The sequence below is a fragment of the Coturnix japonica genome, chromosome Z (assembly GCF_054131305.1).
Source record: "Coturnix japonica strain WE chromosome Z, WE-NBRP24, whole genome shotgun sequence".
Taxonomy (NCBI): domain Eukaryota; kingdom Metazoa; phylum Chordata; class Aves; order Galliformes; family Phasianidae; genus Coturnix; species Coturnix japonica.
In genome coordinates, this window is record NC_140702.1 from 25,662,140 (window position 1) to 25,689,689 (window position 27,550).

The window sequence follows — 27,550 nt, forward strand, 5'->3', positions numbered from 1 at the left end:
CTGTACATGCAATGAGGAGATATGTCCTTATGTTTCTTCTGTCAGCACTTAGAGGTTATGGAGATCTATGGGGGAATGAATAGATCTGTTCTTGCAGTTCTTATGGATCTATCAGCCTACAAAGGATGCTACCGCTGTCTTCACAGAGCTTGCCATGGAAGAGAGACATACAAGCAAAGGAATATAACTTGGAGTTTATGAGGAATAGCAAGAAGACTGAAATTTGTGGGATCAAGCAATAGACTTTGAGAACTAAAACAGTTTAGCCAGTCTTTTTGTAATCCATCAAGATGAAAGATTAACAGCACTCCACCGTAAAGTTAAAAGGATGCAAAAAAATGGCTTTCTTGCTGTTTTTCTATTGAGATTAAATTTAGTGTGCAAGAACAACAGAAGCATGACATCCAATATTCTGAGAACAATGAACTTCATGCTTTCTCATTTGTTCAAGTGCCTAAATCAGTTGCATCAATACTTGAAATGAAAAAATATCCTGAATCTTAAATAGGTTTTCACCTAAATTTCAGGTCCCAGAACTACAGATCCAAAGCGAAAAATGGCATCGTATTTAAATTGATAAATATTGAAAAACGTCTAAAGCCCCTGAATTGTTTGCACAGAGTCAATATCGCTGAGGCAAAGAGGCGCATAGAAGATTTATGTGGCTTTAATAGGAAATTAAACCAAAAATTGATTCAACAAATTACCACACGTAAGAACAAGCTGAATAATTTAAAAAATCAATATGAATAATTTGAGTAATTGGAGAGTACAGAAGAAAATTGTTGCATAGGTTAATGTTTATTGCACATCTGTTTAGTGGCTCTCTTCGAGCAACAATTGCTGATTTAAAATATGAATATTGGATAATTACAAGGTATATAAGATAAGGGAGGTTAAGAAACGTGGGTAGATAGCTGCCATCTTGCTAACAGTCTGAAAAACGCATTATACAGCGCTAATATTGGGAGTAAATTTTTGCATAACAACGACTGCAAAATTTATGCCCCTTACTACTTTTCATGCTGTTTCTGTGCAAGAAAAGAAGCTATGTATATAAAAGCTTTAAAATTTTCAGGACCTTACCCTTCAAATATAAGTTTATCTGCATTTTCTATATATTGGACTCAGAGCAAGTACGACCATCATATAGCAGCAAAGATGTACAACAATAAATTCAAACAGTGAGTGCACTCATTGGATATTTAAAAAGAAAAAAAAGAAAGAAAAAAGAATTTATTTGTATACTTTAGAATTTGGCTGCAGACTGGGATAAAACAACAAGACCAGAATGAGACTCATTTAATATAAATATTCCTTTATTAACCCAGGCAATGAAAATATATGTGTAATACCTAGAAAAACACTTAACTGCAGATTATTTTGTGTTTCAGAAAAGATATAAAAACTATGGTTTACTATTACAAAGTAGTACTTGGGTCTGAACTTCATATTGGCAAGTGATTGCTTCTATTTTTAATATTAATTCTTTAGGATTCCGCTCAGAAAGAAGTGGGCACACGCCCACAGAACCTTGGAAATATATATACACATATTCACTTCTGTAGTCAAACAGCTAATTCTGTGTGGGGTTTCTTGTTTGTTTTTGTTTGTTTGCTCTGTATCTCACTACATAACATATTAAGGCTTAAATCCTCTCTTCTGTCCACCTCACAGAGGGAAGAGAAAATCAAGTTGAATAATCATTTGCAGTTTTCTATTATTCTGTAGAGGCAACAGTATGGATTTTTTATGAGCTTAATTTTAGGAAAGAGCAAAGACAAACAGTTAGGAAGGTTATAGCACAGGACACTCCCTGTGTACAAGGTAGAGTACAGTGCAAATGATCCATTGCAAAGAGGTATAGGTGGGCTACAGTAGTTACTTTGTTTAATTAAAACTGAGAAAGCTAAGAAAATGACAAGCCTGGGGACTTGACTGCAGTGTCTTGAAAATAATAGAAACACTGACACAGTCTATACACCCAACATAAAAAGAAAAGAAAGAAAAGCTTCAGATCTGAGCAGGGATGTACTAATGCAGATTTTGAGATCTGTGCAGAATATGATTATATTCTATGTAGATATAGCAGTCTGCATTGGCACATCTGTTCATGTACCACTAGGCAGTAATTTATTAATGAACACTCATTACAAATTCCTGAAGAGGAAAAAGGGTGTAGTACGGTTGTGCTTGAATACTTTGATTATCTTTCCGACTTAGTGACAAATGTCTATCTGTATTTCATTAAGGCACTTGTTTCTGTGCTTAAGAGCATCATCATAGTCAACAAAAATCAGAATACAACATGGAAAGGAAGAACAAGCTGAGTTAGCTCTTGCCAGTCTCTCTTGCTGATCCCAAAGCAAGGCCGCTCACCCCTGTGACGGCTCAAGCTGAGAAGTGAAGGAAAGCTGCAGCTGTGGGAGACACTGGAAGACAGAAAAGTGAGAAAGAGTGGTCATAAATATCACCTGGCAGAGAGATACTATAGAAAAGGCTGTGCTGTGCAAGAAGCAGTGCTCTTAGTATTTCATTTTCATTCATCAGAAACATTTTTTAAAAGGGGAATTAATTTAACTTGACTGTTTGCTTGTTTTAGTACATATATTTTAGAAGAGATTGTGTGACAATTTGCTTTTGAAAGATGCTTAGGTATAAAATTAATTCTCACTGAACAATACTTCTGCACACACACATTATTATTTTTCCTAAAGGGTGCACTTAGAATAAGAAATGTATAAAACAAGTGGGACAGTCACTTCAGGAGTGCACTGTTACAGCTATTTCTCTGGACACCCATCCCCTGCTTGGAAGGTTTCCTTTTTCATAGAAATATGTCTCAATTTGGGATCCATTCTTCAAGGTGAAAATATATTCATCTTTAATATTTATCTCCCTGAATGCTCTCTCATTTTGACTACTTCTCCCCGCAGCCTGGCTAGTTTCCACTACTTTTTCCTTTCAGGTCTACCATGCAGGAAAAGGAAAATAAATGCAGCAAAGAGGAGGATTTAGTATTGTCTGTTGTTGCTGTTGTTGTTGTTGTTGTTGTTTTTTTTCAAATTGGACCTCTTAGATTTCATCATAAAAAAGCTACACAGTCAAGTTCTCCCAGCTGTCTTCTGTTATGAAAATGTGTTTTCCAGACACATGAGAGAAAAAATAAGAGTAAGGACTATCACAAACAAGACTGAAAAGTACCACATACCCTTTTTAAATTAAGCACCACAAAGTGCTACTTGAGCAGCTTTATATGGTATTGTATTTTACTTCTTTTTTTGTAGGACATACAAGGTACTTTTCAGCTGTAAGTGAATTTCATTGCTTTTATTCTACCTTATTGTTATTCTTTTATTGCAGGTTTCTTTGTGGACATAAATGACCTTGAAGGCAGCATGTGATTTCAAACATATCTAGGTTTGCTGATAATGCTGAACTGGGTTAGACCAGTAAAATGGAGAGAACCAACTGTTAAAAAACTATCAGACAGATTAGGCTTGGGGCTGATAAAGTGTCTCATTCAGCTTAGCGTGGAGACTTGTAAGATAATGAAACAAAAGGGGTTCTCAAAACAATCCTAGTTTATATGGACTAAAATCATACAAGGTTCAGAACCTGGAGCAAACAAACACTGTAAAAAAGATTGATGGCAATGAAGAGTGTACTTCTGCAGTTACACATGCTCGTTTTCTGGTCTCCGCAGTTCTTTTGAAAATACATGAAGGACATGGGTCTAAATCATGTCCCACAAACTACATTAAAGCAAGGTATGAACAAAAAACGTGGAACTGAGGAGCTTAGGTCTCTATTTTGTTTCCTTTTGTTTCTCTTCCAGCAGCACTGAGAGATTGATTTGCCCTCAAACTTCCACAAAGGTTTTGATCTTACAAAGATGATTAAATAGCTCAATCTAGCTAAAGGACAGAATATTCCTAGTGTGCTCACCAAAATTTCTAACTCCTGAATCCACAAGCTTCATGTTTGCTGGTGAGCTAGAAGAAATTCACTGCACTAAGCAGTTGTTATCGTTCATACTTAATAACTTTTAGAAGCCTCACTTTGCTATGCACTAGATAAGCACCTGTGTCAATTCCAACTGACCCATTAAAGAATATTTGATTTATATGTGTACCTTCCAGTGACAAAGAAAGTCAGAAGATAACTCATCCTCTAGACAAACATGAGGAAACAGTGCTGCTGCACAGCTGGTGTTCCACGTCCAAGGACAAAGTGACACAAGCCAGCTACCATAACTTAAGGGAGGTCTTATGGCCTCCTCCTGCTCCTGTGCTCTGCGGCCCGCCCAGCCCTCACAAGAGGTCATGCCCCTCTCTGAGGCTGCTTCAGCTCACATGTCCTGCTGCAAAAAGCCCAGCTCTTCATTACCCCTTTTGCTGGATGCTTGGACAGTAAGGCTGGCCTGTCAAGGGGGCAAGGGGGGAAATAAGCCACCTCCCTGACCTCCTTCCACAAGCTCCCAGCCTGCATGTTGTACAGCCTGCTGGCAGCTTTGCGCTTCTGGACAGGAAAACAAACCTCTGCTCACGAGTCAAGCGTCAGTGTTTTGTTGGCCTGCTTTCAATTCATTATTTGAAGTGTTGAGTCAGACAAAAGAGTTGATCCATTTCTGCTAATCTGTGAAAGAAAAACCCAGTCTGTCCTTCCTCTCCTCAATATGCTCATCTACTTCGGTATCATCTTACTTGGATATTTTTAAATATGAGAAATGTCCTGTGTCAGCAGGTACTCTCTCATTTAATTGGCAGGGAAGCAGAAATTTAAACAAACAGAAATGCAACCTTATCTTTGTTAAAACAACACCGTCTGGTCTTTCTGCTGTTTGGAGAACTAGCCTTAAAGGGCAGAAGTGTAAAAGCCTTCGGTTTTACAAGCAGGCCGAAACTGAAAAATATTAGATGTGGTTGATTTTTTAAGATGATCTGATTTCAGCCCTCCTGTACTTCAATTAATCAGACAAAGAAAAACAAAATAAAAGAAGAAAAGGGAAATAAACCTTCTTACTTGCTACTACTGATGTCAGTGGAAGGCATTTTAAATATTTTGTTTTATGTAAAAGCAGTGAATTGTGATAGAAATAAGGAAGAAAAATGGATCATTCTTTGGAGAAACAGAGCTGTAAAAATAAACCTTTTCGAAAAGAACAAAAGTTATACTACACCTGCGGCACGTTCAAATTCATACAAATTTGTGATTTAATTTTAAGTACTTGATTGCTTCAGAAGTAAGTGATAAAGACAGATGAGAATGTACTACCATGTTAATCTGCCAGATTTCTGATGCTGGATAACAAACAGGAGTATAGTACTATAGTACTAGTTCTTTGACCTGATCCCAAAAGCAATTGACCCAGCACATTCACTCTAAGCAAGGGAATTGGCTCTAACTCTGTCAGACAAGGGCAGGCAACACTGTTAACTCTGCTGCTCCATGTAGAAAATTCACAAAAATTGCTTTTCACCCTGAGGATGAACAACATTCTGGATAACCAACCTGCCTGAGACTGCTCAAGTGCTGGCTACTGTGGAGGTGTCTGATGCTCAGGCCCAGCTCTGCTCCCTGTGGGCCCCAGTGGCAGCTCTGTGGCTGACACAAGTGTGAGTGAGGACTGGCAGGACTGACAGACGTGAATAAAAGATACAGGAAGGGAGAGGCAGAAGGGAAGTTTTTAAAGGGTAACTCATTTCTGCTGGGCTCATTATGTGTCTCACTTTCATTATCCTTACCATGCACACTCATAATTAGTATAAGAATACAGTAGACTGGAATACACTCCTGTTGTGACAGGTGTTTAGAGCCATGTGAATCCAGGTGAATTCATTTTTACTGAGTATGTGTCCTGGATCCATAGTTTGATTAAGTCATCTATATTGTTGTGTAGGGACTTATCTCAAATTTCAGTATCTGGAAGTGAGATTGAAGAACTGTCTGAAGAAATAAGACAAATAGACCAGCATATGTAGAATGGATCTTCAAGTAGTGCTAGTGCACAATGCACTGAGGCATTCAGTATTGGAACATGGTATATTGGCAGCTTTGTGTTTTCAGGGAAAAGCAGGGAATGATCAAGAGAAAATACCTTTACACTTTCAGTATGAATGCTGAGAAAGGGGAGACAGATCAAAGAGTAATTTTGAAGTAACATCAGAAACACGTAAAATAAAACAAACTCTTTTCTAAAGATAGTGGAAGGTTTTGTACAAAACTGGAAGAATTGAGTCTAAAGAAGTTTGGTGCCACTTGCCCATAGAATGGAGATGAAATCATAGTAAAGAAATACAGTTAGTAGGTACCGTGTTACAGAGTACTGAAAGACAATAACATATTTTGTCAGTAAAATTTTTAATTCCAGTGAATTTAAATTTTGATGTGACTCATCTTAGTAACTTTTATCTTTATACTTGATTAAAAATTATTTTTATCATAAAATTTAAAGAAATGTTTGATACTATTTAGTCTGTTTTTCTCATTAATTAATGCTGACACAAAATATGTGTTAATTTAAACCAGAAAATAAAAGAAAATGGCATAAACATGATGTGAAATTCAAATTAAAGAGGATAAATCTTCATTAGTGAAGAACGAATCGTTCTGGATGAAATCATACTTGCAACATGATTAGTCTCTTCAGCAGTTGCAAACAGAACTTGATCTTCCTGCCCTTGTAGTGCTTGATGACAAAGACTTAGCTGCACTGCAACACAAAACTGCCATGGCAAAATACAGAGTCCTTCTTCCCTTGTCATAATAATTGCAGTGTAAAGAGAGGGTAGGCAGGAAGATCTCAATACTTCCCAGCACAGGAAATATTCTGATCCACACTAATTGATCCAGCTCATCCTCACGAGTACAGCCTGTGGCCAACAGTGTAGGAAAAGAGGTATAGAAGCACAGATAAACATAACAGATAGGGCTCAACTGGAGCTGTGAAAGGGTCCTTATGCTCATTTGCTGAGCCTGCTCTGTATGGAAAATGGCTCAAGCATCTGGTGCTGCTAGAAGGAGACTGGAAAGTGGCATGTGGTTTTGAGACAATCCCATGCGTACTTGCTCATTAGTTATGTTTTATGGCATTCTGCTTATCTGAAGCCAGCACACAGCACATGCTCATTGCTCAAGGCCATGCAGACTCACAGAGGGTAGGCAGCATCTGCCATGGCTATGCATAAGGACAGGGGGAGGAGAGGCTGGAAAGCAGCCCTGTGGAAAGGGATCTTGGTGCTCTGGCTGATGGCAAATTGGAACTGAGCCAGTACAGTGCTGTGGCAGCCCAAAGGGTCAACAGTACCCTGGGGTGCACCAGGCCTGGCACTGCCAGCTGGTGAGGGAAAGGCTGTCCCACACTGCTCTGCACTGCTTAGCCTCACCTGGGGCACTGGGTGTGGGTTTGGATGCCACAATACATGGACATAAAACTATTAGAGAGTGTCTAAAGATAGTGACAGGTATTGGTGGAAAGATGTGTGAGGAGCAGCTGAAGTCCCTTGGATCATTTGGCCTAGAGGAGCTTCTTAACATCTAATCTAAATCCCCCCTCTTTTAGTTTAAAATCATTTCTCCTTGCCCTATCACCATCTGCTTGTATAAAAAGTCACTGTTCCTCCTGTCTATAAACTCCCTCTAAGTACTGGAAGGCAGCATAAGTTATATCAGGGAAACTGGTAGTAAAAATTCATAGAAACAATAGAGAATTTTTGGCTATCTGCTTAGATTCTTGTGATAAGTATTCATTATTTATGTTATGCACAATGAATTATTTTTAAAGAAAACAATTTCAAAACGGACAATATTACTAGTATTGCAAGCAAGAATACATTTTAAAGAAAATCATAAACAAAGGTTTTCTCATTTTCATTTCATTATTTAGTAGATAAGATGCCTGTCAAAGTTTCTCATGTTCAGTAGATCAGCAACCCAAACAACTGTATTTTTTGCTTCAGACTCATGAAATCTGATGGAGGTTTCATTATTCCATCCATGGAAACCTACCTTATTTAGAAAGTACTGAGCGGGCCTTTCTTTAACTATCTACTCCCTTGGTAAATTGTACTTTATAACAAGACAAGGAAAACAGATGGACAAGGTAAATGCAATTCATTATGCAAAAGCTAGAAAACATACAGACATAACACAGGTCAATGCAATATGCTATGATATTGTTTAAAGTTGCTGTATCTGGATAACATCCAAAAGTCTGAATCACAACTGCCATTTCTGCTGACCTTTTGAAGCACAGTGTGGTTTTCAGAATTCAGAAGTACAAAAGTTTAATATCAATCATGATTTATTCTGCTACAGGGAAAGTACAGGTGTAGAGGATTGTGGTTAGTCTATGAATGCAAATGTGAAACAGTCCTCTTCTAACTTTTTCTCTACAGCCTCCCCATACCTTAAATACTAGTCTTGACTTTCATCCTGTATCGCTTTTTCACTGACAAGTCTTGCTGTTTCAAACTCAGCCTCTTAGAATTACATGGATGATAATACATATCTCCTTAGAAAGCTGCTTAGATGTTGAGTAAAGTGTGAATCAGCTTTGCTTTTAACAGCAGCGCTTTTGTAAAGGCAAACTTAAGACCCGTTTAGATTCATCAAATAGGTGATCCCAGAAGGAACACTGCACAACAAATGAAAAATACATAGGGCATTTGTCAACAGCCTAAAAATTGCACCTTTTTCTTCAGATCAACCAACTCCAATGTTGGAGAAAAGTGCAAAGAATGCTAAATTATTATATTTTTTCTCAAGTTCATTTTCCAGCGCTGCTTGAATAATTCACTACAGACTAAGAAAAGCTTATTTGCTGTGTAGGAGGTTTTACCAGCAGATTTGATGAAGCCAGCATCATTCTTCTAATAGAGTGTAATCAGAGCTGGTTATCTCTCCCAGATTAATCAGGCCCTAGCAGAAATGGAACATAGCAAAAGATACATGGCTTTGGGCAAGAATATCTTTGTGTCTCCTAGGAGGACATACAGTACAGTAACCTGTGGGTCCTCTTCTTTGTCTTTTAAAATGGTTGTAATGTATAGCCTAGCACTGACAATTCTGTCAGAGCACCTGGGCAAAATTCCAAGAAGTCCCTCTGTTTCCATTCTTTTTAGAGTCATTTATCTTCTTTAATGTCTCTTGCTGCTAGTAACATGTATGCCACATTGATCAATGGAACTGTCTCTCATATACTGAGAGACTGGTTCTATTTGCAGAATGGTAGCATTAGGAATAGTCAGGATTTTCAGACTAAAATGTAACTATCAGATGACTCACTGCAAGGAGTGACATGTGTCTCTGGAAGAGAGAAGGATGGCTGAAGACAGCTTCTGCCTAGGACAGTCATTATTACAGAAAATATCCATCATCCTATTACTGTGAGATTGCATTTCATAGCATTTCTGAGGCACAGGGGAAACTCCAGCTCCCAGGCTGGCAGTAAGATAATCAATATGCTTGCTGACTTTGAGCAACCTGAGATATGCCAATGTTATGCTCTGTGTCCAAAGTAAGCTTAAAGAGGATGATTTGAGCATGATATTGTACCATTAAAAAGGAAATTACTGCTTCGGAAAACATACATCTGAGTATGTTTCAGGATGAACGAAAACGTTTTATTTTTATTTAAATGAAAGTTGTATGGAAAGTGTTAATTAAGAGTGGAAGATTCTCAGTGTTTGCAGTAGATGTTAAATTATCATAAATTATCATATCCACACAAACTGGTCTGATTAGGCTGATACAGTCTGGAAGTAAGGGCTATCATCACAAAAGACACTGGTCAAGTAGAAAAAGATAAGCCCAAGGCAAGGCAGGAATGTGCTCGGCACCCAAGCAAGCTGCCAGTAATCACAAAAATTTATTATTGTAAAACAGGTTCTGAGGTGGCTTATGAGAAAGACATGAAAGGAGCTGAAGGTGGAGGTGTGTAGCAGTCACAACTGGTCAGCCAGGAGGCCAAGGGAAGCCCTAGGAATGGAGCTGCTGCATTTCTGGTCATGATTCATAGTGGCATGCTGAGTAATATATCAGCAATTGAACTCATGTAGAAACATGTCAGTTTTTAGCCTTGATGGCCAGCCTTTAGTTCTTAGACAGTTTGGTCAGGTTATCAAGATGTTGGAGACTGGCTTCTGCCAGACTGCTGCCTGCTTTTTAATAGTCCGAGAAAAGCATAATTGCAACTGACAGTAAGTTTATTCATAGCACTTCTTATTGTCTGCCAGAGCTGGATGATAAGTATACTTCTAGGAAGACTGAAAATCTGATGAAGGGCTTTACATAACTTGGGCAGGAGTAATTTTTTTTCTCTATTGTCAAGTGGCTGCTGCATTGTCTGGCTGCTGTGTTGTCAGCCTGCTGATATTTTGATCAATAGTGCATTCTTGACATTTAAGTCTGTTGTTCTAAAAGATGCAAGATCTCCTTGAGCACTCAGGATCTGTCTTTCCAACCCAGTTTGACAGTATAAGAGAAGATAACTACTCAGCAAACAACTCTGCAAAATAAATCTTATTTTCAACTCCTACCAAGGCCCATGTTAAAATGAAAATAAATATCCAAGTTCAAACAAGACAACGAATACAGCTATCATTTTGAGAAGAAGGTGAAAAAAGGACTTTAAAGAAAATAAGCTGTCTATATTCATGAAGCAGACACTTCTCCATCATAGGTACTCAAATTCCATTTTACCATATCTAGAGACATTTCCAATCATTTAACTCTTGCTCTCAACATCATTTGCGTTTACAACTTTAACATTCTCTCCCACAAGCACCTTTTTAAGGACATCTCCCTGTCTGGATCAGATAATTGTCCATTATTACTAGTAAGGAGGTAGCAGGATTCCAATTCATCTTGTCAGAATACCTAAAAAACCATAACTCAGCATGAATATCACTATAGAAATGCAATGCAACTGTGACATTTAATCCTACTGAGCAAATCCAGGTCCAGACTAACTGAAATGCAGAAAAGCCCATAGAAGAGTCATGAAGTATTAACTTAAAAAGACCACTGATAGTCTTACTTATCCAAACTTCATTTTTCAAACTGGAAATGTTCCCTAAAATATTTCTCTTACACTACCTTCTCTATTAGCAACATAAAAGCTATTATGAACTGTATTTTAATGTATAGCTTTCTAATTGCCAAATAGCTATGTACTGTTCTGCTGACTGACTGCATCTTAGATAACATTTATAAATATATATGTACACATTTCTAGATAAATGGCAAGTTCCTTCTCTGTCAGAAAAATAGTTTTGTTTTGCAACTATTTCTGAAATTTTTATTGAATTAAAAATAGCGTTTCAGTCAAACATTGTATGTTAACTGCAGATCTTGAAGAAGTTCACTCTGCTTTATTTGTCTAGATTTTGAATAATATTAAAGTCCTCTGGTTTATTTACATTAAAAAAAAGAAGTCAAAGAAAGAAGAGGATGGAAACTACTATTGTGTATACAAGGAATGCATGCAGTCATTTGTCAGAACTCGGAGGTAATAAAAAAGAAATTGAAAACTGCTGTGGTCACAGCTGTATTCAATCTGCAGCCAAATCTAGATCAAAGCTTTACTCTTTCATTCTTTTTTTTTTTTTTTTTGCTTTTTCTTTTTTTCTTTTTCTCCCCTATGGGGAAATACTAATGTTTTGGCAGCTGTTTATTCATTTGGGTACTAGATAATGCCAAAGGCAGCAAGAGCCTCTGTACAGACTCGTATACATTACCTAAAGAAGTGTTTTGAGTTATACTCATAGTTCAGTTGTAACTTGATGACTTATTAATTAAATAAAAAAGAGCTGTAGAGCTTGTTTCTTTCACAAAATTGAAGGTTATTACTCAATAAACCCAGTTCTCTTAACGTTTTACCTAATCTCTGCCAGTAGGTAGCAGTAATCCAATTTGAAACTTTTGTTTCTATTGACACATCACTCCAAAAACAGTGACAAAAGGAAAAGTGTTCCTGAGATTTGTCATGTTTATCTCTTCTTATTTGTCTCTTCTGAATGGCTTCAGAATATTTTCACAAGCGTGGCCTAGGGCCAAGATTAGGAGCTGGTCTTTCAGCTGTAAGGTGGAAAGAGAAATAATCAGTTTCTGTTTCTCTGTTGCAAGGCAGAGAGCAAAATAATCTGTTTCTATTTCTACCAGAATTTGATTATTTTTAATGTGTTTTGAATATTTAATTGCATTCTAGGACTGAAGTCCTTTCAAATAGGTAATGTAGTTTCCCTCAGTTTCACAAAGTTCTGTATTTTTTGGTTAATTACTTAATTACTTTTAAAACTGCATAATGCATAAATGCTGTGTAATCAGAAAATTCTGTTGTCCAATGTGATACTCAGCTTCCCTCAATTTATTTTGGAAGTTTTTCAGTGTATTCTATTTCTTTTGAAGAAAAACTAATAATTCAGAAATATATTGCTCTGTTCAACCATTATGACAGCTTCAAAATTTGCATTGTTTCCTGGAAAAGTTGTCCCAAAAAAGCAGAAGCTGTCCAGTGAATGACTCAGATCTGCTGTGACAGGATGTTTCAGAAGAACAAAATTATCAATGGCTTTTCATTAGCCATCATCTTTCCCTTTAGCCCTTGTTTGTTTGCCAGTTAAAGTGCCTTACAGTTTAAAGTGTAGTTTGATATTCAGCTTAAACCAATATAAACCTTGTTCTCTTTCTTACATCAATGCAAGCATTCTACAGTCAAAAGGACTGTCAGATACAGAACACATCTGCCTGAAAACCAATTAATATTTGTTTCATCAGGTATAAGCTTCCTTCATTGCTTGATTGCATGGTCTGTGTACCATTGTGGTTTCTAGTGCCTCAGCACAGAACAGGTTATGAGAATTCAGGAACTGTGTAAACAAAAGAGTGACTCTGTTAACATCTGTGCAGACTTGGGCAGACTTAAAATGTAACACGGGAAACCTGTTGTCCTTTGCTGTGTGAAATATATCCAGGAAAGTATAATTACCACCCTTTTGAAACTAAGTAGAGGTGGAGAGGCTAGCCCGTAAATATCAGTTAACATACTGGTTATCATTAGCACCCACAAAAAGTAAATGCAAAATGCAAATGGAGGATGTGTCTTAAAAAGCAGGTAAATAAAACTGTTCTGTCAAGAAATACAGTACATAGCCAGGCTTTGCTGCCTCAGCTTAAAGGGGAAAGCAATTCTGGAATAAGGCCATACCTTCTTAACTAATAGATGTTTGTTTGTTTTAAAAGTGGAATCCCTGCAAACTTCTCTGATGACAGTAAAAAGAGAGGCTCTTTTTACTAGGTCATAAGGACTTCAAAGCTAGTAGCACATTACTAGTTCCAGATTCATCACTTTCCTGCTTCCTGGATTAAAACAAAAGAACAAAACATTCAGCAAATGCTATCAAAGCAAACAAAACAGATAAAATATATGAACACAAACCATGGGAGATTACAACTATATTATTTGACATAAGATAGTGGCAGATTACTTATAGTTTCTTATAGAAGGAATTAAAATCTTTCCATTTTCTAAATACAAAAGAATCTCAGGTATTCACCTTGTTAATTTAGTGCTCATGCAGCTGAAGTAACAGATTAAAACCACTTTAAATACTAATAAAAGCATTGATTTTAAACTAAAAAGTGAAATTCCAAGATTACCTCTACACTATGCTACAAAATACTCAGACTGATAAAAGAATACTCTGCTGCATCATTTACCCTTAATAAAACAGTATAAAAAGAGAAAAAAATATTAATGATTCATATAGCTATTAATTTACAAATCATACACTTCCATCCAATTGCTACAAATAACATATTCCTTTTCTTGGCATCACTGAATTTCATCAAAAAGAGAAAGTTGTCCATGGTCTGTAAGGCATATAAACTGCAAAGCAAATACAACAGAATAGTCACAGCCCATAATACACACAGTTTGAAGGGAGCATAAAAACAGGGGGGAACAACTGCTTACAAGAGTGGATAGTGATAGGACAAGAGGGGATGGTTTTAACCTGGGATAGGGGAGGCTTAGGTTAGATATTAGCAGGTTTTTTTTTTCATGCAGAGTGTGGTGAAGTACTGGGACAGGTTGCCCAAGGAGGTTGTGGATGTGGATCTAGGAAGCCCTGTCTAGTGGCTGGTGACCCTACACATAGCAGGGAGGTTGAAACTGGATGACCATTGCGGTCCTTTTCAACCCAGGTCATTCTACGGTTTTATAATTCTGTTCTAACCAAAAGCACCAAAATACTGCATGGGACCCCATAACTCAGACATAGTGTTACTGGCATAAAAATTAATTGCAGAAGTGTAAATATTCATTTAATGGTTATCTACAATCCGATCACAAGCCACCAACCCCTTCCAATGTGTTCTCATGTAAGCTTGTCCTATACAACTGTTGAAGTTACATTCTCTCACTATTGTGCAATTTAATAACTTACATCACTTGTGAAAATCAGAGGTATTATTTTCCTAATAGTTATTATCCCAATAGTGATAGAGGCAAAGATCCATAATCTCAACCAGAGTAACCTTACTCTTGTCGACTTGAACTGCTTCCTTCTTAGAGACAAGCATAAACATGCACATTAAATGCAAGAGTTACAAATGCAATAATAAAATGATTGTGTGAACTTTTGTATGCAGATTAGACACCTGCATTACTTGTCATCACCACGGTGAGTGCCAATTGAGTCTTACTGACATTGGCAGTGTGGTCATGGAGCAGACATGGTCATGTTGACAAGCATGTGATTACCTGTGATGCAGTTAGCATGCTGTGAAGAAAAAGCTATAGAATTCAATCCTCTCCCTGTTGCTTCCAGCAGAGATGAGATTGAGAGATAATTTCCTCCCCATCATTCACACATTTTTGCTCACAGTAGAAAGAAAGATGAAAAAGCTAAGGAGCTAATTAATCACTGAGAAAGGAAATGCAACACCACCAACAGAAAAGATGAGATACAGTGTCAGGTTGTTATCATAACTACTTAGTGACTTGTGTTTAATGCTATTTGATAATGAACTGACTGAGGACTACTGGAGTTGAGGACAGTTGAAGTGCTCGATAGTGAACATTTCTATATTAGTTATTCTTTTCAATCTGTTGTGCGATGGTGGTGGAGGACACTACGCTTATTAAATCTTTACATAGCACAGAATCATATTTCCTCAAAAAATGTACTTTTCCCTTTTTAGCCAGTTTTTCAAGGAAAAATAAATTTCTATAATTACAAGGTTACTTGTCCTCACATTTGTATAATGCTTAGAAATACTTGCAAACATTGATCAAGTTCAGCAAGGAAACAAAGATTAAAATAACATTAAAGTCCTACAAAATTAATAAAACCAGGCAATTGGGTAGAAGACAGGCATCTAATTAAGGTTCCCCTGAAGTTCATAGAGCTTATCTCCTGTTTATATATACAAGGTTCTCCATAGGAAAGATAGACTAATAAATGCTAACACTGGAAAACGGTGCTTGTCCTTTATTAATTTACTTGTTATGAAAGAAAAAAAAAAAACAGACAAAAAAGTCTTATTTGTCCTGCTGCCAGCAGAACTTCTTTTCATTCTCTACATTTACTCGTTTTCCTTCTTCTTTTTTTCTTTTTTGCTTTCAAACAAAAACTTAGAGGTACTCTAACTGTTGGACTCTGTGTTGCAAAATTCTTTCTTTACTTTTCTCCCACAGGAATTGTGGGGCTGTTCTAACCAGAGTAGTATAAATCTTGCTGTAAGTTCTTTTTACTTCTTTCTGAATTGTGACATGAAAAAGGGGAATAATGCAACCTAGTATTGTGGTACTGTAAGATGTAGGTCATGTACTGTGTCATACAAACAAGTTACGACATGTTACAAGACTCAATAAACTCCAAGTTTGTTCATTTGCTTATTCATTCATTCTCTCTCTCATTAATTAACACTTCAGCATCTTACAGATTTCTTTATAATCACTCTGAACACAAAAGTATGCTGGGGAAGGGGGAGTAGTTGCAAGTTATTCTACAAGACAATGCATATTATTTGTGTTTTCCAATGTGTAGTAGTATTTTCATCTTGTTAATGTATTTTTTTTCCCTACATCATTGTTGTCTTAAGTGCAATATGTTGCATGTGAAAATGAACACGTACATTTAAAGCAAAATTTCCTGTTGAAATTTCAACCAGAGATAGTGACTGCCATACTTCTTTCAACATCAAACAGCCTAGAGCAGCAAGTCAGTCATTGTGTAAAGCTCTCCTGTTTATAGGCTGTGCTGGAACTGGTGGAGACAGTGTTCATCCTCTTCACTAGTGAATAGTGCCAGGTTTGTTCAGTTGAAATTAATTTTCAGGGCATCTATGAGATGAGTTAAAAAAAAAACCAAAAAAACAAACTGAGCAGGTCTATATCTATATGCTAGAGATGCCTGACCTGTATGCAGTACTTCAGGTGGGGCCTTGCAAGAGAAAAGAAGAAACGATCAATCACCTTCTACAACATTCTGGAAGCCCCTCTTTTGATATAACCCAAGATATATTTAGGTTTCTGGGCTGTAAGCAAGATTGATGGTTCATGCTGAGTTTCTCATTGAACAACACCTTCACATCCATCTCCTCTGAACTGCTCTCAATCCATTTTCTGTCCATCCTGCATTTATACTTAGGATTGCCCCAACACAGAGGGAGGGCCTTGAACTTGGCATTGTTGAATTTCATAAAGTTCATATTGGCATACCTCTCGTCTTGTCTGGATGCCACTCCTTCCTTCCAGCATATTGACTGCATAAGGTAGCTTGATGCTGCTGGAAAACTTGCGTATACTCTGTCTCACCACCCATGTCACCACCAAAGATGTTAGATAGTACATTTGCCAATATTGGCCCACAAGGAGTGCCACTGGCTGTTGGTCTCCACTTCAACACAGAACTGCTGACCAAAGTTCACTGAATGGAACCACGCTGCAGATTCCTTATCTGTGACATGTTCCATCTACCAAATCCAAGCCTCTCCAATTTAGAGACAAGGATATCATGGAGGACAGTGTCAAAAGTTTTACACAAGCCCAGGCAGATGATATCAGTTACTTTTTACATTTTACTCATTTTTGTTTTCCTTTTAAAACTTACGGACTTTTAAGGATTGGGCTGCCCAACTTCTTCTCTTCAAAAAATTATTTAGTTACCTAACTAATTATTTTTTGTAGCTTTGTATACAGCCTTGAAGACTAACAGCAATTTTTCACAACTGTAAACTGTTGCCCATATATCGTTTTACATTTAAAAGGATTAACCAAGAGAAAAACGTACTTCTCAAACGTGACATTGATTTGTAAGATCCCTTTTCTGACATGGATTTCAACTGACTTGAAAAGAGATCAAAGGAAAAAATAAGAACCAGAATATCATCCAAAAATATATCATACTATATTCCTACAATACTGAATATTTGTTTTCATAGGCAGTAAACAACAATAAATATTAAACACATATATTTTGTTCCACACTAACTTAGCTTGGCTTATACTGATTTATGTTAGTAGACTTACTATGATAAAACACATTTTCTGAAGTAAAGCACTAATCTCACTCTTATCACTGGCCTTTTTACAAGTGTGACACTTATGCTCTGAAGAATATTTTTGTCACTGTTTTGTTTTGAATATTCATTAGATATTATTTAATTAAAAATTTTAACTGATGTTTCTATATGACTTCTTAAAATGTAGACGTTGCTCTTTGCTTTGATGTTGGTAAAGCAGAAAATTATCTCCATCTATTAATTGTTGCTTTATTCCCTTTAAGCTATGCTAATATTTAAAGATTTGCAGTCACCAGAATGGTTTCCAAGTTTTGGGTAATTCTGAGAATAATCATGGTGACAGCCTATTCTTTATCTTTCATTAAACACTGACTTCTTATCATGTTTTCTAGAGATGATATTTATTATATTCAGTGTATCTGCAGATACATAAGGCTTCCTCTGTCTGTTCTGGAGATGTACACTTACTATTACAAAATGCCTCTGGTGAGATCTGAGTGGCACTGGGAAAGACCATGACAAATTTTGTCCTACAATGTTTGTGTAGACTTTCCTTAGCTAAGCCTATGTTTTACCTTTAAAACCAATGATGTTTTGTTAATAACAAAGACTTCATTATTTCTGTGCTCCAAATTTACATTATATTCAATATGGAGTCATTACATATTTTGAGGGGGCGTGGGGGGAAAGTATAGTTGAAGCAGATACATTCTTTACTTGTGCTTTTATTCTACAGTGTTTTCAAGAGAATATCCATATAACTAAACAAAAGACTGAGTGAACAAAGAAAAAGCAGACATCAAACTGCAATCAGCAAGGAATGAAAGCATTGCTTCATTTTGTAAAATTAAATAAATAGATGATATATTGTTTAATGACTCATTTCCTCATCAGTGAAAAAGCTTGTTGAACAATTTTTATTGTTATTTATGTTTTTGTTTTGTCCAATCCTTGTGCGATTTCTATTGTGGAAGAAATTCAAAAGTTTTCATGTGGGTTTGACCACATTAATCCGTGCTGGCAGTGGAATTCAACCCACAACAGTAAGGCTAAAATAGTGGATACAGCTCTCCAGAAGAAAAGGACCTTGTTACAGCTGGTGGTCAAACTGGTCATCCATTAGGAAAAATGAATTGTATGGTTCACAAAAAGCTGGAAGAGGTAACAGACAGCATGTGGTGAGAGGGAACAATCAGTTCTAATATGACCTGTGAGAACAGTCTGCACTATTATTAGCAGCTGTCAAGTCATACTAATGAAAAAACCTTACATGGGTTTGAGAGAGTCCGAACTCTTACATTTAGCCTTGTTTACTCCTACCTGTTTGCAGTTTACTGAAACCTGAAATACATAAATATGATTGATTAAATTATGGATTGAATAGGCTAGGGTCTATCAGGACAACAAAAGTAATGGACTGACAGCTTCCATGTTAACTTTCTGCCAAGATACAGTGTCAAAATTCTGAAACTACAGAATTTAACAAAATTGTTTGATAAAACAAAGAAGTTCCACAGCACTTTTTTCCTCTTCAAAAAGTAAATGTTAAATAAAAACAAAAACCGTAAATATATAAGATGTATTAAATATATTAAATAAATTGAAAATCATACAGTCTAAAATCAGAGGTGAGTGCAGTGTGTAAAATGTAGAATTTTTCCTTATAAAAATCAAATTTCCACATCAGTTCACTTTAGTGTGATAGCGTTATCAAGAGGATGCCAACAAATCACATTAAATTTCTTCAAAGATACGCAGTCTTTGCAAGTAGATTTTGAAGAAAAAACAAAAGCAGAAATTTGCATTACAAAAGTTTAAAGGACAAATAAAATGGAAGCTTCCACTGTTCTACATTCCTTGTTTGTATATTATAAGTACAGAAACGTACAGGGTTGCGAGGCCCTGCAGAGGGATCCGGACAGGCTGGAGAGCTGGGCCGAAGCAAATGGGATAAGGTTCAGCAAGACCAAATGCCATGTCCTGCACTTTGGCTACAACAACCCCAGGCAGCGCTATAGGCTTGGGGCAGAGTGGCTGGAGGACTGTGTGGAGGAAACGGATCTGGATGTACTGAATGATGCTTGGCTGAACATGAGCCGACAGTGTGCCCGGGTGGGCAAGAAGGCCAACGGCATCCTGGCTTGCATCAAAAACAGTGTTACTAGCAGGAACAGGGAGGTAATTGGCCCCCTGTACTCAGCACTGGTGAGGCCACACCACGAGTACTGTGTTCAGTTTTGGGCCCCTCACTGCAAGAAAGGCATTGAGGCCCTGGAACGTGTTCAGAGGAGGACTACAAAGCTGGTGAGGGGTCTGGAGCACAGGCCTTATGAGGAGCAGATGAGGGAGCTAGGATTGTTCAGCCTGGAGAAGAGGAGGCTCAGGGGAGACCTTATTGTTCTCTATAACTTCCTGAAGGGAGGTTGTAGTGAGCTGGGGGTTGGCCTCTTCTCTTGTGTAATCAGTGATAGAACTAGAGGGAATGGTTTTAAGCTGCGTCAGGGGAGATTCAGGGTGGACATCAGGAAATATTACTTCTCGGAAAGGTTAGTCAGGCATTGGAATGCACTGCCCAGGCAGGTGGTGGAGTCACCCCGACCATGGAAGTATTCAAAAAACGTTTGGATGTTGTGTTGAGAAATATGATTTAGCTGGGAAGTATTGGTAATGGTTGGACTAGATGATCTTCTAGGTCTTTTCCAACCTTGATAATTCTGTGATTCTGTGAAACCAAGAGAAGTTTAAGCAACCTCCATACTCATGTTTTCAACTAGACTTAAGCTGAAATTAGATGAGGCTTCATCAGTTCCCCAGGGCTCCCCTCTGTTATAGTGTATCAAGGTCTATACTAAGCCAGTGCAGTCTAATTCTAGAGTCATGAGTTTAAATACACATACCTTTCTTTAAAATTTATATAACTTTGGTCCTTGTTTTAATCACGTCATCTAATGCAATGTTTAAAAGCCATATACAAAAAGCAAGAAAAGAAATCTGATGTAGTTGAAAGGAATGCCTTATTTTGCTTTAGTAGTTACTGATATTTTTGAGAAGAATAACTTGACTGATTGTAACGCTGATTGATTTTTTGCAGTCTGGAGCCTTACATCTTCAATAAATGCAAAGACTGGTAAGTACTTCTACATGATACTAATACCAGGCAATGAGGCTCTGCAAAACTGTTTTCTGGTAGATTTTTCATTTGGATTTAAATACAGTGATCGATCTGTCACTGAGTGATCATAAAATGAAAATAAATTAGCTTGACAGGAATGTGAAAGCTTATTTGTTTAAATAAGTAAATAAACAAGTAAACAAATAAATTAAGGGGGGAGGAGGAGGGAAAAAGGAAGAGAAGACAGGAAGGGGAAGGGGAAAATTGAGAAAATGCTAAAGGGGGGAAAGGGAACCTGCCAAGCTAGCCAGATTTCTAAGTTCCTTAAGAAATTCCTGAGATCACTTGAAGTTTTCCAGTACAAAATTTGTTGATTACTTGCTGACCAGTTCAATTATTATGATTTTAAAGCACAATTATATAGTTACTGAAATTACAAGTATTTAAAAACAGGCTCTCTCTAAATTTCATGATTTAAAAGTCATCAGCTTGGTGCGGAAACAAATTGCTGCTGGTAAATACTTCCACAGATTTTTGTTTTTTTACAATAATGTTACCAGCAATAATTATAGCTTCCCTCCTAGAACTGAATATTCTTTTCTCTACCTGAAATTCTGTGACTGTTACAAGTATAGAAGTTACCCAATTGGGTGTTGTGCGCGCATGTATATTGGCCTGAAGCTAAATATGTTGTGGTATGTGTAGTGATTCATCTGAGCATGAACATGGAAGCAAAAGCAGCAAGCAGAAATACTTACAGAAATGCTACGAAAGTATGATGCAGTTTGTTAATGCAAGGTTTGTTAATGATTAATGTTTGTCCCTGATTTCTGACATTACAGTAAAACAAAGAAGAACCTTGTCAGAGGTCACTCAGGATCAAATAAGTTCATCCAAGCTTGTCAGCAGACAGTGATTTTATCTAACCAGTTATGTTTAACCTGGAGGAAACGAGAACTATTGATTACCTTTGCACTGTTGTTTTTACCGTAGGCTACTTACAGCAAGACTTCCAGGATGCAGCATCAGCCTTTCTCTGATCCCTCATCCCCTGAGTGCCACAGCCTTTTGTTCTTGGTTTTCATAGTCTGCCTCCTTGTCTCTTCCGCATGGATGTAGATGTCTGAAACAGGGAAGCTGCTTCTTGGGCTATTTCCCTTGCAATTCATAGGAGACATGCTGTAGCTGAAGGATAATTTGTTCGAGTCTGCAAAAGAGGTACAGAGTGTCTGCAGGACCTAATGGATCCAGGGGTGCATGTTAAGTAGTGCCTGGAATTGAGCATTCAGAATCTTGGGGAATCTATTGAAGTTCTAAGAATAAAGTTATCTTTTTTCTTCCCCCCCCTGATGAAAATGACACTGTGCAGAGACTCCTCAGCTGCTGATTTGAGTGCTCTGCCTTTTTACTGGGTATCAAAGCACTCCAGAAGAGCCCTTCTCAAGCATGTTTTCAGCTGCTACCATCTGATGAAAAAAATGAAAAGCTTACTGTGAACGATGTGGTGCCTTTTTCACAGTGATGGTTTTTACCTATACCTAACCCTCATAACTTATTAGTGCCATGCATTTGCCTCAGTGAGTTGCTATGACTGGGTCTGTATTTCTTTTGAGGACTACCTTCCTTATTATTATACCAAAAGTTTTAAGAAAGCATGGAGTAAAAAAAAAAGAAAGCAGAGTAGGCATCACCAGGGGCTTCTTCCCTAGTCAAAGCTGTGCAGATGAACCTGTGGCTGTGCCCTTGACCAGTTTGTGTTTGCTTCTGTGGCTCTGAAACATCAACCACTGGGATGACTGTGACAGTTTTGTCCCCCTAGTTATAAGACTTGGTCTTGATGATCTCTGTTGGTCACTTCCAGCTCAGGACATTCTATGGTTCTGTGAGTTGATATGAAGTTGAAGGTAGTTTGAAAAGCTAAATCCATGCAACATTTTTGTATTTTCCTCCGTGCTTCTCTCCCCCCTTTCCTCTTTCCTCCCTTCCACCCATCTTCTCTCCCTCCCTTCCTCCCTTCTTCCCTTCCTTCCTTTTTTATAAAACGTTAAACGTAGGATTAGACAGACGGCACCCAAATTCAAAACCAATGTCTAAAAAAAATTCACCGCAGCAGTTGCTAATAGCTTCAGGCATATCTGCACTTAATAATAAATTTCTTTACACTACTGCAATGACTGTCAAGCACTTCTGTGTGGGTCTGTCCTAACCTCAGTATCCAAGTTCCCATCTTCCTCTAAATGGAAAATAAAAGCTGCAAGCCTAAGTCTGAAGATACATGTATATACATTATGGTACTGTTTTAGCAGCACTTGAATTAGTCTCCTCAGGCACATACATATTATTACAGAGCTTTAAAGCATAGGACCAAGTACTACTTTCAACACCACCCATGACAGTATTTAACATGATTCAATGCATAGCTTTACCCTCATCTTACGCTGTCGACTCTCGTTTCTTGATGCTACCATCAAAACAGTGAACAGACAGCACAGCTGTTAATTTTCTTAAACTTAAGTAATATTCTAGGAAATTGTAGTTTATTTAAAGCATTACTGCTCTTCTCAAAATGCTTGTGAGGAAAGATTTAAGTTCATTGCTTTCATTAACTTCAGCTCCAAATGTGAGCATGGTGACCACAGGTCTGATCACCTGTGTCTTGGAAAGAACCCTAACAGCAAACCATCCTTCACCAGCTCTGTGTAGCTGCTTTGGTCTGGGTGAATTAGTATGGGAAATAAGCCCTGTAACATAAATGGGCACCGCGTCTGACTGTCTGTGGCACTCGTGTTGACTCAGCCACCTGATCATTACTATCTCTCCAAACCACTCCTGATATTTTTAAAGAGGGAAATAGGTCTGCTGATGGCTGGTTTGTTCACAGTCCTGTCCTTCTCCGTAGGTACTCTGTTCAAAGAATCAATTAAATATGCCATGAAATAAATGAGGAAATATATATTTGATCAAGCAAAAGATGAGCAAAGGCTTCTCTGTGAACCCTAATCACACATATCCCAAATCTTGGAATCATCTTTCTAAATCTGTTACCCTACCATAGATTTAAATACAATTTTCCTCTTACAAAAGATATATTTGGAGATAAAATCTCACACAGATCACTGCAAAGTTGGATTTTAGATATCTGACTGCCAACAGCTTATGGGCTGATTTGGCCCAGCTCCATGACTAGAGGGACCTGCAGATCTGCACCCTGCAAAGGGATAATGGAAAAGGATAGAGAGGTAAGCCCAAAACAAAGCATCGACGGTGACCTGAGGAGAAACAAACTAATGTACTAAGTAAGAATGCAAGTTAACACACTATAATACAATATAATACCATATAAATAGAATTGAAGATAATAAATTGAATAACATGAGAGAGTGTTCAAAAGCTGAAGGCCTTACTTTAATGCTGAGGAGAGATGTGTGTTGAGGATGAGCAGAAGGGAGGAGAGCCTGGTCTCAAGACCTTGCCAGGGATTTTACCTCTTCTCTGAATGCAGATTCCTCTGGGGGATGAAGTTCTTCTTTTCTGGAACAGGTACCCAGAACTGGAGCAGTAACTCTTTAACTTCCAGAGCATACATGATGCTGTGATGTGGAATACCGACAGCCAAAAATCATAAAACCACGACACTGACCTCTACTAAGAAAATGACAAACGGAAAAAGAAGAGCTTATATTTATTTTCTGTGCGAATCTGCCACTAGAGGGGGAAGAGAGCAAATGTGAGGAGGTAAGAGCCACGTGTTATGTACAGTCCTTTGCTTAGCAAAACGCTACCTGTTTCAAAACTCCTGTTTTATTTTAGGTTCTGCAGGATACCCACCAGCACTGTCCCTCTATTAGACTGCTGTGTCCTCCCCTGCTGTCTTTCACCGCGATCTGCCTCATCTCTTAACTTGCAGCTGTTCCTGGTTAGCACTCCTCGCCATTTCTGCATAGCTCCCACTCTTTTGTCCGTCCCCTGTCCTGCCTCCGCTGCACAGCTCCACCCTTCAGCTTTCTTTTTTCTTCCCCGGCATTACAGCATTACAAAAACCAGTCCTTCTGAGCTGAAACACAGTCTGTACACAAAGCAACTAGCAGCTTTCTGCCCCCACTCACCCCATGGTGCACTGCACCCCCACCTGTGCTGCAGGATGACAGCAGGGCCTGCACACCACACCCAGAACAACACAATTCTGCTGCATAGTGGGAGTGGAGGCGACGTGGGTGCTTTGACAGCTTATCTGCGTTTGCGGGTTCTGAGAGACACTGTAACAAGTTATCGATATGGAAAAAAACTTCGTGAAGATTTCACTTTCTTGAATTCTTCCTAAGTCTGAATGTTATTGGTCATATCTTCCAGTTTTAAGAACTTTGGAGGTATTTTTGTGGGAAAAAAAAATGAAGGAAAAAAACCACCGGTGTCTTTTAGACTTCAGACTATGGGGATGTCAGCGCTGCTTGGCAAGAGCTCACGCATACATTGCTAGAGCTTTCAGCACCGGTGTGGTTCTCATTAACAGACAGCATGTCTCAACTACTTCCCAAAGCGTTATTCAGGCACAGACGCTGAGCCTGGACACTTTGAAATCTTACAAACTCACATCTGTTAAAATGGGGAACTGAACATGGCCACGGCAGAGGAGAGGCACCCCCAGTGCTGAGCCACGAGGTGCATCGGCAGGAAGCTTGTTCGGATGTGGAAAGCACCGACTCAACCTGAACTCGGGGCGATCCATTCGTGTGCTGAACGCTGTACGGGAGGAGCAGCGCCAGCACAGGGCACAGCCCTCGTTCTGACAAGTCTCTGCCTAGCACCGGGCTGCCGTCGGCCACGACTACGGGGAAGAACCCCATTCCCCGGTCCTCTCCGGGCGGGCCCCCGGGGCAGCCGCCTGCTGCGGCCTTCCGCACCGCTGCCCTCTGCGGGTAGGGCGCGGGCAGCGCGGGGCCGGTACCCGCGCGGCAGAGGCAGAGCCGTACCCGCCCGAAGGCCGCGGGGCCGCGCGGTCCGTTCCGGCCCAACCGAGCGGCGGGGCGGGGAGCGGGGGCGGTGCCGCTGCCGTGACCCGCTCCCGGTACCGCCCACCCGCGCGGGGGCGGAGCGCGGCGCTCCGGCGGCGGCGGGGCCGGGCGCGGGCGGGCGGGGGTTCCTTTCGGCGCGGAGCGTGTGCGCAGCGGCCCGCGGTGCTCCGGCGGCGGCGGCAGCAGCGCTCCGGCCGTGGGGCGGGGGAGGAGGTGCCAGACTCCGGCGCCGCTCGCCGGTGTCGAGGAGGAGCTGAGCGGCCGGAGGAGAAGGAGGAAGGGAAGCGGGCAGTCAGCGGCTCTCGCTCGGCCCCGCGGCGCCGCCGCCGCCACTTCCCCGCCGGGTGCAGCCCGAACCTGATCCGCTGCCGGAAACTGCCGGCTCGCCTCCGGCCGCGGCGCGGGGCTCCGGGCGGCGCTTTGTGTCCGGCGCGGGCGGCGACTTGTGGCACTTGTCGGAGGAGCGCTCGGGGCTGCCCCGCCGGAGGAGCGCCCTTAGCGCGGTGCCGCCCGGCGCGGGGGCACAACTTTCCCCCGGCAGCGCCGTGCGGGGCGGCGGGAGCGCGGCGCGATGAAGCTGAGCCGGCAGTTCACGGTGTTGGGCAGCGCGGTGTTCTGCGTGGTGATCTTCTCCCTCTATCTGATGCTGGACCGGGGCCACTTCGACCACCCCAAGAGCCCCCGCCGGGAGGGCACCTTCCCCAAGGTGAGAGCGGTGCCTTCGGGCCGCGGCGGGGCGGGGGCGAGCGAGCGCCCTTCACACCGCGAGGGGAGAGGGCGGAGGGGACGGGGAAAGCGAAGCGGGGGGGACTTGCACTTTCTCCCGTTGAGCCGCCGTGCCGGGGGTAGCGGGGAAGCGCGGCTCCGCTGTCCGGCGGGGCGGGTGGGCCGGCGGGGCAGGACGCGCCGTGCCGCCTCTGGGCGGCGCTGCCGAGCGCGGCGCGGGCAGGGAGGGGCGGTGCTGCCTCCGGCCGCGGCGGGGCCGCGGGGCGCCCGAGGGGGGCGCGGGCTCTTGGCGAGTGGCAGCCGGGGAGGTTGGTGCCACGGAGAGCAGAGCTGGAGGGCAGGCGTTAACCTCGTCAACAGGTGGGATGGGGGAACGCCGAGTTCGCTGTCGCTGAGCGTTGGTTTGGAGCCGGAGGTGGCTCACAGCTGGCAGGGCGGTGTGGCCGTCGGACAGAACACCTCGCCTTGTCTTGGTGCATGCATGGGTGGAAAGCTAAAAGCTACTTAGTTGTAGTGTTAAAATAAGCTGTCTCTATTTGTAACAGGAGTTAAAGTATTTTGGATAACACGCAGAATGCCGTGCAGAAGGGCAGAACTGCTGTGTGTGAAGAGTTTTATGTTTTTGCAATAGTAGACCAGAATTATAGGAAATTAGGAACCGAAGATGCAGTTTATTTTGCTTTCTTGTATTTGTTCTGTTTGGGAAATGAAACAACTGGAGAAATCTTAGCACAGCCATGAGGTTTCAGGCAGAACTTGGAAGGCATGCCAAAAAAGTAACATCTTATTTTTCTGGTGGAGTAACTATCTTCTCTTTTAGCGCAAAGATAATAGCTGACATCATTTTATTTTTGGCCAAGTTAAAAGCCTCAGCTTCAGAGTAGGAAAGGACACAGCTCTGTTCAGTTCTGCTTCATGGAGTTACAGTTCAGAGGTCAGACACTGGCTGTTTTTGGAACTAGGAGAACAGAAAAGAAGCAATAGAGAAGGAAGACCAGCTTCTTGCAGCAGTATCTGCTTGGTCTGTAACTCCAGCAGTGTTACAGACACTGCGTGGTACCTGTTAAAGCTATTGTGAGTGCTGTTTTGGTGGTATGGTTACTGTCACTGTTAGCAGAGCATCGCGTGTCGTTGTATCCCTAGTTGAGTTTAATCCTGGTAAAGAACA

The 27,550-nt window shown here is 40.1% G+C and overlaps 1 protein-coding gene and 1 long non-coding RNA gene across 9 annotated transcripts in view; one reads left to right on the top strand and one right to left on the bottom strand.

The window, feature by feature from the left end:
- Window positions 1-1,301: 1,301 nt before the first annotated feature.
- Window positions 1,302-24,611, bottom strand: LOC146753828 (uncharacterized). Of its 6 annotated transcripts, none has more exons than XR_014939260.1 (4): window positions 24,473-24,611; window positions 24,130-24,286; window positions 21,647-21,851; window positions 1,302-2,432 (listed from the first exon to the last, which is right to left on the bottom strand). It is a non-coding gene; the product is annotated as an uncharacterized LOC146753828 (long non-coding RNA). The 6 variants fall into 6 exon arrangements; XR_014939257.1 differs by having other exon boundaries at window positions 24,049-24,286; window positions 24,473-24,602; XR_014939258.1 differs by having other exon boundaries at window positions 24,049-24,289; window positions 24,473-24,601.
- A 1,138-nt stretch (window positions 24,612-25,749) lies between these two features.
- MAN2A1 (mannosidase alpha class 2A member 1) overlaps window positions 25,750-27,550 on the top strand; it is a 101,191-nt gene continuing 99,390 nt past the window's right edge. For 2 of the 3 annotated variants that reach the window (XR_014939255.1, XM_015849447.2), the window contains exon 1: window positions 25,750-26,362. Coding sequence is in view for 1 of the 3 variants with exons in the window: in XM_015849447.2 (XP_015704933.2) it covers window positions 26,228-26,362 (135 nt within the window). In the remaining 2 variants the exon portion in view is untranslated. Of the gene's footprint in view, window positions 26,363-26,639; window positions 26,743-27,550 lie in introns of those variants that run through there. The other variant, XM_085528492.1, reaches the window with a different exon arrangement.